Raw genomic sequence first — 12271 nt, forward strand, 5'->3', positions numbered from 1 at the left:
ACCCTATGTTTCAAAACATTTTGTGTGTAATTTTCCAATTTTTCCATCTTTTTCGAATGGATTTTTGTCAAAATATTACGCCAGGCCAAATTTTCAATTTTTACATTCTTGCAGAGAATTACCTTTTGCTAAATTACCAAAACGCTAAATTTTCGGGGTGAGTGTGGGACACCTAAACCTTAAAATTTTTCAAAAAGAATTTTTTTAATGTCGTTTCACGCCATTTCCGGTCAGAAAATCATATTTTCAACATAGTAGAGGATTTGGTGAAAGATTGCACGAATTTGGCCTAAAGTATATTATATTGTTGCAGCCACCACAGATGGAGCTAGTGTGATGAAAAGTTTTGGAAGGCTGGTTTGTTGCATCCACCAGCTTTGCTTTGCACATGGTTATCATTTAGCTGTCATAGATTTCTTGTATGCTTGGCAAGAAAACGTTGATGAACTGGAAGAAGAAAGCGAAAATGATGAAGGATCGGAACATTTAGAAGAGGAGATGGAAGAAGTAGAAGAAGATGGTCTAGATTTTGTAGAGGGTGAAAGTAATGGCTTAAATCTTCAAGAATATGTTTCTGACGTGATAAAGAAGGTTAGAAAGGTGGTAATTCTGTTTCGCAGAAGTCCTCTTAAGAATGAAATTTTGCAAAAGCACGTTCAAAGACAGTTCAATACCGAGCTGAAGTTAATTCTAGATTCTAAAACCAGATGGAACAGCCTTGTACAAATGATAGTACGGTTTGTAAAAGTGGAGAAATGCATCAGATTGGCTCTTGTTGAAGTTAATTCTCCATTACAATCACTGAGAGGGAAACAAAGATCCTCAAAGATGTGGTTAATGTCCTTGAACCTGTCAAACACGCAGTAGATTAACTTTGCAGAAGAGATTCCACGCTGCTGACAGCTGAACGAATTCACGATTTTGTACTTAAAACTCTTTCTGATACTGATTCTGCGTTTTCAGAATGTCTCAGATCTTGCCTTCAGACCAGAATCAAAGAAAGGCGAGACACATGTCTCACTCACCTACTTGAATACCTGCATGATCCCAGATTTCTGACGGATGATAAACTTGACACGTTTGGTGAATTCGGAAAAAGAAGCAAGGTATACGCTCTCGCAGCAACCCTATTGCAAAGGTTACTTGGAGAGGTTGCAAAACATCCTGAACCTAGAGTAGAAGATGAAAGCAACTTGGTATCAACTACTTCTGCAAGGGTAGAAAGAGGGCCTACATCTTTGAAGGAACAACTAGAGCAAGCCATCATGTCAGCATCTGTTGCTGCTACTGCAACTCACCTTCCAAATCCAATACCATAGAACTTAGCAGAAGGACAATCCGAAAAGAATGTGAAGTCTACGAAGCAACAGCGAAACGGCCGGCCAATCTTCAAATTCTTTATGAAGTGCTGGTTACCATTCAGCCCACTTCTGTAGAAGCAGAAAGAGCATTCAGTGCATGCAGGCTTTTTGCTGCAAAACTCCAGTCTCGTCTAAACGATTCAACTATTGATGCGTTGTGCTTTGTTCAAAATGCATTTGGCTACAGAAAAAATAAGCATTCGATAGTTTTCGTTTTATTGTGTAAAAATGAAACAGAGTTGAACCATTAACTTGTAACTGAGTTGCTTGTAAGATTACATGTGTATTTTAGTGGTTAAAAGACTAGATATGCTGCGACAGGGTAGCTTTCAGTGTTCTTTCCAATATCCGGTTAACCGGATAATAAAATCGCCAAATATCCGTTTATATCCGTTATCCAGATATCAAGCTTTTACAACTATCTGTTCAACCCTAGAAGGCACTCAAAAGTAAACAGACCCGTTGCTTATACCGAAAAATGTTTCAACAGAATGCACCATCAGCATCGGTATTCGGTATTATGACTGACAAGTTTCAAAAACGGTTAGGGAGCATTCGTAACTGACGTCAATCACTTTTTGGCCATTCGTTGTCTCATTTCTGAGAGGTTTCTCTTAAGGGGAGCAAGTCTTTTAGGCGCAGACAGTTAGGCGCCGGTCAAATAGGCTCGCACACTGTGGCGTCAAGATATTTAGGTGCGGAGTACTGTGGCGCCCGTTCATTTAGGTGCTATTCCTTTTAGTTTGTGAATAAACATACAACTCAAGCCTTAAAGCAGCCGGCGGCCATCGCGGCCATGGCCGCTAAGTAGTGCTTGAATGACCGCCGGTGCTACCTTCTCCGTCGGCCAAGTTTGGCCGCCGGTTTCTTCTAGCCAATTATTTAATTTCGCAATAGAATGATCGTGGATTAAACGTCGAAAATATGTAGTATCAAAGAGTGACGTAGAATTAGACCAGCGCATCATCATCATACTGTTGTATTGAATATATCCAGCTGCGATCACCAGCGCTGTAAGTCTTGTTTGCAATTCCCGATGTTGATTTTAACGAAGTGTTAATCCGAAGTGCTAATTTACATCGGCTGGCAATATTGTCGTTTTTATATCGATTCAATGTTGTCGGACATTGAATCGTTGTTAAAAAGGAGAACTAGGTTAGTTGACATCCGTGGGTAAAACACGTGTCTTCATAGTTGAAAACGCTGTGGGTTAGTGACTTCACACCCTCAATGGTGACATCATAACGGAATAAATGGTCAGGTTTTATGAAAAGCGGTATCAAGACGATCTCTATATCGCCTTGGGCGGTATGCACTGCAGTTGAAACAATTTACTGAGCTGTGAGCAGTTAAAACAATTTAGGGTCGTTAGATGGTCCCGCAATACCGGATTACAATCCCGATAAAGCATTTAATGCGTGGTACAACGATTCTATTGCAGGACGTCGCCCAGACTTTAACAACGCTAAGTGATCATTTTAACATTGTTGCAAGTTTAATGCTACATGTATTTACTTGTGCTATCGTTATTGTATTTTGGCCTCCTAGCACGCAGATTTGGCCGCCGAGAAGGAGCTCTCGGTAGGCCACGATAGCTGCCGGAAAAAAACACGAGTTTTAAGGCCTGCAACTAAAAAACAACAGACAGGAAATCAAACAACAGTTTGTGTATGTATGATTGTATGTGTTATGCACAATCACTGCACTATCGATCGATGGATCACTCTGTTCTCCCAATCTGCGCTATTGATCGACTAACCTACAAAACTAATCTTAAACTCGGACCCCCAATTCCAACTACATCAATTGATCATGCACATTCCATAACACATGCATACATTGGCACTGATGCATCCAGAAGTTTGTTTTTGTGTCTTTTGGTGATATACTGCTTGGCAGTTGATGTAACACCAATATGAATCCAAAACATTCCATAAATGCACTGTTGTTTTTTTACCCCAAATCCACGAAATTCATTGGGGTAAAAAAACACGTCAATAATCATCTACACAAACATTTTGAGGCCCTAGTCTTTGTTGCATCAAGTAGCCTCACAACATAGTACTCACAATATTACATTTAAACATTCATACTACCAATCACTAAAACTGAGCACAAACCTTTAACTAATTCCTCCAAACCTTTTTTTGCACCCTTTGCTGGCCATATTTACTCTATTTAACATATCTCTTTGTCAAATCCAATCTGTTTCCTCTACCCGTCAGAGTATTCACCAGAGACTACTTAAACAGTAACTAAAAATGTTGAGTAAATATCTACTCTACGCAATATGGTAAGTGTTTTTTTTACCCCAATACCCCCACTGTTTTTTTACCCCTCTTGACTATACCTTTGTTGCTGGTCAAGGAAAGCGGAATCTGCCCTGTACGTGAGGAATCTCAAGTAGAGCTCGACCGATATATCGGTCAGCCGATATTTATCGGCCGATATCAGGAGTAGCCGATATATTGTATCGGCTATTTTTCGCCGATAAACAAAAGCACACTCAAAACCAGTCATACATGCCTTTAGAAGAAAAAACAAGTTGCTCCAACGTGCATTTAAACTCTCTCGTTTTAATTACGTGCAAGTGCAAGCGGCTGCACACAATTCATTTTTGCACGCAGCACGTGGGTATGCTTTTGAATGTCTTGTTTTGTGCACGTGGAAGGGCGCTCTTTTAGCTGCCTGGTTGTGCTTCTGTTTATCAGGCTAGTGGCGGTGACACCGGTCTTTGTATGAATTCTAGCAGAAACTCCTGTCGTGTTGGACTGATTTACGATGACAAAAGATGTTCTCTTCTTGGCATGAATGCTGAGTAACTATGTTTTTGAACAACAATTGGAAACTGTTGAACTTTGATTATTGAATTGAACACAAAACAGTATTGCATTTGGTGGTTTCTTTTTTGTTTGGTGTTTTTTCTTTGTGATTAGTTTTAAGAATGATTTTTCCATTACAGCAACCAATGCATAAACTTTCTTGGACTTGTTTGTTGCTTAACAACTTTGTTGGTAACAAATTTTTTGTGGTTGATATATATCGGTTGAAATATATCGGTATCGGCCTAAAAATTTCATAAATATCGGCATCGGCCTGAAAAAGTGATATCGGTTGAGCTCTAATCTCAAGTAACCACATTGGGAGAAAAGAAACAAATGCAATAGTGCTTTACTTCCTTTCAGGTTGCACCAACTCGCCATGCGCATCTATTAACAATGCTGATAAACGCCTTAAAGATCTAAAAATGTCTTTAGTATGAATAACATCTCGTTTAGTGTTAAAACATATGGGTAATTGTATAGGCTAGTAATTATAACAAGTGCCATAACTTTTTGTTTATTTTGCAGAGGTTGAACCTGAGACTTTGGCATATGGCATTCAGGTTCGTTGTCACAGAAAATATTTATTTTTGTAGATTCGGTATTGTGGTTGCACTTGATTGTAGGAGTAGTGGCTACAGTAGCAGTGCTACTTTTTTTTCAATGTAGCGGGGAGGCATTATATATATTTCTTTCAGTCGCATTCCTGCTACCTGCTACTTTTCAATTTAAAGTTAACATAAAAGATTGTCACCAACACCAGTCATGATTCTGAGCATGAATTTTTTAGTGTGCTGGTGCCATTGCATGAAACGTCGGTAAGGAAGGAAAAGTTAATTGTGGAGGCTTTTTTTCATGCAGAATGAAATCCTTGAGCTTTCCTAGTACCAATTTATATAACGACTTTTTATTAGGCTAAATACAACATTCCCATTCCTTTCAGTGCTGTGATGGAGAGATTTTTCTCTGTTGGAAAAGACATGCTGAAGCCAAAGTGTGCAGGACTCAGCGACTCGCATTTTGAAATGCTCATGTTTTGAAAAATGTGTAATGTCAATAAATTTCACCTAAACCGTGTTATCTATAATGACATTGAAATAGCAGTGTAAATTGTAAACGAATGATATCATTCGTTTTCAAGGTCAATTTGTTGCCACAAAGTGCTTCCTGTATTTGTTTAAGTTAAGACAAAAGTAGTGGTCTACTTTTATAGTAGTAGCATGCACTACTTTAGCTCGAGCAGCAGTAGCAGATACCGCGCTACTTTTAATTAGCGATGCCCACATCTGGGAAGTCTTGATACTCAAACTTAGAAAGCTGCTTTGGAAGTTTTGTGGTAGTTTAATTGTGGTAGTTTTGCATACTGTACTATTAAAGCGATGAACCACTGACAGAGACGGGTCACAAAAGCTGACACCGTGTTAAAAATAATTTTATCCACTAAGCACCATGGATTGGAGAGCAGTCCGAGTTCGAGCGCACAACTCTATCATTTAGAGTTGAACTATCATTTTTTGATCTGCTTCTTACTCTTAAACATTTTGATGCCACTGATTTAGAAACGGAGTAACTCTCTAAATAAGCATAAACAGCAACCAAACGAGATATTTGAAAACGTTTACAGCAAAAGCAGCGTCTCCAAACCTGACGCACTGAAGTGAGGCATTTTGGCCAATATAAAGTAAGATCTTTAACCAACTTGGTTATCAAGACATTTCTGAATTTCTTTTTTTGCATAACAGGAGAGGCCAAATTCTGTTGCTGCGCCACCACCATGTAGTCCTGGTTTATTCAATGAACCACACACTGCTAATGATGATTTCCAAACAAGAGAAGAAGGCCAAGGTTGCATATTTTTTTAGTCTTTGTATTGTGAATTGTATAGTTCCATGCAGATTTTGATTTACACATTTTCATACATAATAATACACTACTAGAATAATACTAAACATAATACTATGATACTAATAGGAGAGAATAAGAATAGGGTTATTAGAAAGAATAATACTAAACATAAATAGAAAAGACAAGATTAGAAAGGAAGTTATCAGAAACAAAACACATATCAAAGATGTCATTGAAACGGCAACAAATCTAAAGTGGCAACGGGCAGCCGGGACATGTATCAAGAATGACAGACAGCAGATGGGCCAAAATAACCACAGAACCAAGATATGCAAAAGCAACTAGAAGGAGATTGAAAAGAAGATGGAAGGATGACATTAAAGAAAACATTGGCATCTCTGGATGAGAACAGCAAAAGACAAAATGGTGCAGAAACATATGTGAAGGCCATCTGCCAGCAGTGGCATGACTGAATGATGATGATGATACATATAATGTATCTAGTAAAAAGTTTTTTATTAAAGTACCGTATTTTACGGACCATAAGGTGCACCGGACTATAAGGCGCACCGGACCATAAGGCGCACCGGACCACATATAATAGTATATCGGTACTGGTTTTGAGTGTAGGCAATAAAGCACTATTGCACTTGATCCATACATAAGGCGCATCGGACCATAAGGCGCACGATCAATTTATGAGGAAAAAAAAGAATTTAAAGTGCGCCTTATGGTCCGTAAAATACGGTATGTAGTAGTAGTCTATTTTTAATCCGGTGATGTTCCCATTACCGAGTGTGGCCGGATCCACTTCCACGTCCTCAATCGCCTTCACACCTTGCCTCACATCAACCTATCAAAAACATCCTCTCTTGTCAAGCCGACCATGCTGCTTTCCACCTCAACTTTCCTTTTCCATGTTTTCTTATGTTTTCCTTATTTCCTACAACCATCCACTCGCAATTCCAGTGCTCTTCTCAAAACATCATCTTCATCCCTTCTCAAAACACGGTACACGACAACTGGGCGAGACAAAGTGGGCGATACCCACTTGGGCGAGACCAGGTGGGCGACGAGCCAAGTGGGCGACGAGCCAAGTGGGCGACGAGCCAAGTGGGCGACGAGCCAAGTGGGCGACGAGCCAAGTGGGCGACGAGCCAAGTGGGCGACGGACCAAGTGGGCGACGGACCAAGTGGGCGACGGACCAAGTGGGCGACGGACCAAGTGGGCGACGGACCAAGTGGGCGACGGACCAAGTGGGCGACGGACCAAGTGGGTGACAGGCCAAGTGGGTGACAGGCCAAGTGGGTGACGGCCAAGTGGGTGACAGGCCAAGTGGGTGACGGCCAAAGTGGGCGACGGTAGCAAAAGTTTAGTGGTGGTGACATATATAATTTATCTAGTTGCTTTGCGGCGTCATGGTTTATCGTGAAGCTTAAGAGAAACCCCTCAGAAAAGAAACAAACGAATGGCCAAAAAGTGGTTGAAGTCATCAAAGCTTGTCAGTCGTTATGAAGTCATATTTTCTGTTTTAGATCATAAAATATGACTTTTAATTTTTGCTTTAAAATGCAATAATTGATTTATGGAAGGGAGGCAATGAGAGTTCTCACGCTGAGTTTCACGAAGCATTGGAAGCAACATTTTCATTATTTTTTGTTTTAGATCATAAAATATGACTTTTAATTTTTACTTTAAAATACAATAATTGATTTGTGGAAGGGAGGCAATGAGAGTTCTCACGCTGAGTTTCACGAAGCATTGGAAGCAACATTTTCATTATTTTTTGTAGTCTAGTAATAGCGCTTGCTGTTTGAGGTTGATTTGCATTGTGGCATCATCTTGACACATTATTTTGCAATTTGCGGCATCACGGTTTATCGTGAAGCTTAAGAGAAACCTCTCAGAAAAGAGACAAACGAATGGCCAAAGAGTGGTTGAAGTCATCGAAGCTTGTCAGTCGTTATAATGTCATATTTTCTGTTTTAGATCATAAAATATGACTTTTAATCTAAACTTTAAAATACAATAATTGATTTGTGGAAGGGAGGCAATAAGAGTTCTCACGCTGAGTTTCACGAAGCATTGGAAGCAACATTTTCATTATTTTTTGTAGTCTAGTACTGTAATAGCGCTTGCTGTTTGATGTTAATTTGCATTGTGACATCATCTTGACACAATATTTCGCAACACACAATTCAGTCTCTGAATATCAGAGGTGGGCAGTAGCGCGCTACTTTTGTAGCGGCGCTACTTTTTTGGTAAAAGTAGCGGTAGCGGCGCTATTTTTTAGTTGGAGTAGCGGCGCTATTTTTCCCAAAGTAGTGGTAGCGGGAGAAGCGCTACTTTTTTCAGTCGCACTCCCGCTACCCGCTACTTTTTAATTTAAAGTGAAAAAAAATACTCGTTTTTTTTTAGCAACACTGGCGTGGTCAAGCAGCTTTATAATCGGTTTGGTTGCAAAGTTTTGGTCTTTTCTAGCTGACGTCAACTTCTTCGGCGAATATCTACGTGTGATGAAGCCTGTCTGCCAGGCTTTAGACATTCTCCAGGGCGAGTCCAAGGCATATTACGGAGTCTTGCTTCCGACCATTACAATTTGCATGAAGAAGTTGACCGAGATCAGTGATCTTGTGACCTGTGAGGAGTTGAAAGTGAAAGTCCTTGAAGGGGTGAAGAAACGATTCAACAAGTGCTTCAACGACATGAAATGCATTATGGCATCATGTCTTCATCCCTCTTTCAAGACGTCGTGGCTACGCTCAAAGATTTAGATCATGATAAATGTTTTAGTGGTGGTAGGCCTAATGATGAAGATGTTGCAATTGAAGATGATTCAGAACGCGGAGTATTCCATCACCATGAGTTGAATGATTTGGCACGAGATTTGGGACTAGGAAAAAAAGCTTCGGAACTCTTAGCATCCAGACTAAATGAGAAAAATTTACTTGGAAAAGGAGTGAAGGTATCGTACTTTCGATTGAAAGCAAGTGCGTTTTACCGTACTTTCAAAGTGACTGTAGCTTTGTGACCGAGATCTGACCTTAAACTTGGTGATCCTAATATTTTACATGAGCCACTTGTTGACAGAGAGAAAATTATTTTCCCACCTCTGCATATAAACCTCGGCCTAATAAAGCAATTCGTTAAACCATTGTCAACTGAAAGCAGCTGTTTCAATTACCTCGTTTTGGCTTTTCCTGGCCTGCCAATACAAAAAATTAAGGCTGGTGTACTGTACAGGTAGGCTATTTGATTGTCTACAAATTCGGCAACTCATCAAAGATGAACGTTTCAGTGGTTCAATGTAAGAATTGGAAGAAAATGCGTGGTTATCATTTAAAAACCTTGTCAAGGGATTTCTTGGGAATACACGGGCAGAGAATTATGTCGAAATTGTTCAGAAGCTATTGGAAAGCTACAAACAACTCGGCTGCAACATGAACATCCAGATGCATTTTTACATAACCATCTTGCTAATTTCCCGGAAAACCTTGGTGCAGTCAGCGATGAGCAAGGAGAAAGATTCTACCAATATCTGAAGGTGATGGAAGAAAGATATCAGGGAAGATGCTGGGACTTATATAATTATATATGCTGACTGACTGATGCTGGAATATTAAGCGAGACTGCCCATAGCTTGAACATGCCAGGAAAAGCTACAAGCGTAAATTTTTGCCCTAAAACTCGCACTTTATTTGTTCTGCAGAAGCAATATCCGTTTTATGGAACAGAATAGAGCTGTACAAATGTTTATTTGAAAACCATGGAGTTACTTTCGGTTGCTTGTAGTTCTTGAAACGTTTTATACAATAAATGCAGATGTCTTAAATGTTGTACTTTTTGTGGGTTATGAGACAAAGTGGTGGGTACCTAGCTCAAAAACTTGACGTGATAGTAGGAGTGGGCTATACATGGGTCAAAAATACTTTTTTTTGTTATTTTCCACTCGGGACAGTTTTTTTCTATTCCATTTAACCTATCTCAACATAAAATGACAAAATTTTTAATCTTGTACCCAAGAAAAAAGTGTGCAGAGCAAAAATCCAAAATGGCCGCTATTTTCTATGAAAAATCACATTTTTAGCAATAACTTTACTATTTTGGGGTTGTTTTCACTGGTTCTGGTATCCAACCCTATGTTTGTGGGGTCAGGCAATCTGTTAGTGCATATTAGAAAAGTCCCTGACAATTGGAGGTTGACTTAATACTAATTGTTACCAAATATATCGTTTTTTTCACCTTTATTGGGTTATTATATTTCTTTAAACACAGTTTCAATTTCCAGAGCATTGTTTAAAATGTAACATCGTTTTCTCCGAGAAAAAACCCAAGTTCCTGAAACTGTCACAGGGACAATCTGTTGCTCTATAGTGTCCTGATTGTCATAAGTGCCAGGTGGTCGCTGCCAGGTTTTATCTCCTCTGCCAGCACACGTCAGATGGTCCACTCGAAATGTTCCATTCATCCCCATCATTGAGGTAAAACCCAACGTACCAACTTTTGTTTTCTCCCACATCCCATATGACGGCAAGTGACTGGTTTGGCTGGAACACTATGCCTACCTTATCCTAACCCTCTGTCTGTTTAGCTCCTGTAAGTGTTTGTATTATTTCCTCTTCACAAGGGAAGACCACTGCTTCCTCAACTTGGAAATCATCTTCAAGGAGTACATTGAGGTTCTCAGTCATCTCCTCTTGGGATACCTTGTTGACCTGGTAAAGATCTCTGGGGACATCTGCATCATGTTGGTGGGTGACTTTCTGATATTGGATTTCTTGCCTTAAGAATGTCGTTAGCTCAGGTGGCTTTTTAGAAGCAAGAGTTTTTACTTCATGGACAGATATAAAAGCCCCCCCCCCCATGTTGTTTACATTTCACAAGGAGTTGGTCAATAAAATCACTGGCTCTCACTTTCTTTTGCAAATTCTCTTTCAACCTTTGCTTTTTCTTCTGTTTCTGCTTGTTGCTCTAGGTCACCTCCATTAAATTTAGTTGTTTGCGAATAGTAGTGGTTGACTGCTCAACTTCATTGATTTGTCTTTCTGATAGCTTAAGATAATCTTTGATCCTCTTTGCCTTGAACATCCCGTTTGAGTGTTTGGCTGATTGTGAAGCAAGATAACCAAACTCGGCCCAGTACCTTTCTGCATTCAAGTTGTTTGTCGGCAGGTTTTTTTGTTGGTCTGATACCAGTGTATGGAGAGTAGTTGCTCAAGCCGCATTAAGATCAACATCCCAACACTCACGCTTGCACTGCAGTTCTACTCCTTTTCCAGCCTGGATGCACATCTCTCCAAGAAGAAGATGATCAAGATCGCTTTGTAGAGCATTGTCTTCCATTTTCACATGCGTCCATTCTACATGGTAGTCCCGGAGGGTATGTGTCTTTTTTCAGCAAAGTCACTGCAGAGCTGAAGAAAGATGTCAATTAACAAATCCTGGTTTGCTCGTTCCACTCATTTAAGGAAGGGCATTGTCACTCGGTATGTAAAAATTTCAAGTGCTTTGAATCCTACTATCTTGAGAAGTAACTGCTTCATGTGCGGAATGCAATCATAGACTGCATCTGCCTGATATCCAAGTTGGGTAAAACGTCACTCTTTGTAGAAGCTAAACGATTTATATACTCCAGCTTCATCTAAAAGCAAATCAAACTGTTCTGCTAAAGATGCTATCTTGCCATTCTCTCATAGGCTACGAGCTTTAAAAGAGCTGCCAGAGCAGTTTCAACCACAGATTTGTTTTGCCGGAGGTAGGCCTGCAACACTGGCTCTCTCTTTACAATAAGTTTACGAAGACCAATTTTGTTTTCGAGAGCAGCCATAGCTGTGAGATTGTCTGTATCAAATCGTTCACATGTATGGGACTTACAAAGTAATGATATGGCACATGCTTTGATGCAAGTTGTTCTGCAACACTTATATATCTCAATCTTGAGATTTTTGCTTGCAGCATCTGTAATGAGGGCATCAATCTGCTCCCATAGAGGCACTGCAGTCCAGCGAGGGTGATTGGCAGCTACATGTAGTCTCTTCATCGTCTCAACAATAAGGGCAACTATTTGGTCTCTATCTTCAAATGCAAAAAAGAGAGGATGTAAATTGTAGAGATCATCTTACATTCAGTATAATCATCATCACGAAAATTTAAGATCAGGCCCAATCACCGTCTATCCTACTTCTCTGTGTAGTGTCACTTTAGAGTTACTTTTGTTGTGGGCTTCTTATTTACAAGGGCAT

General features: G+C 39.9%; 1 protein-coding gene across 2 annotated transcripts in view; it reads left to right on the forward strand.

Annotated features, from left to right (window-relative positions):
• LOC145771571 (uncharacterized) overlaps positions 1 to 12271 on the forward strand; it is a 112794-nt gene that overhangs the window by 22163 nt on the left and 78360 nt on the right. For both annotated transcript variants that reach the window (XM_082583276.1, XM_082583277.1), the window contains exons 3-4: positions 4712 to 4746; positions 5926 to 6028. In XM_082583276.1, coding sequence (XP_082439402.1) covers positions 4712 to 4746; positions 5926 to 6028 — 138 coding nt within the window. The remainder of the gene's footprint in view (positions 1 to 4711; positions 4747 to 5925; positions 6029 to 12271) is intronic.

Source organism: Aplidium turbinatum, chromosome 6 (genome assembly GCF_918807975.1).
Source record: "Aplidium turbinatum chromosome 6, kaAplTurb1.1, whole genome shotgun sequence".
NCBI lineage: Eukaryota > Metazoa > Chordata > Ascidiacea > Aplousobranchia > Polyclinidae > Aplidium > Aplidium turbinatum.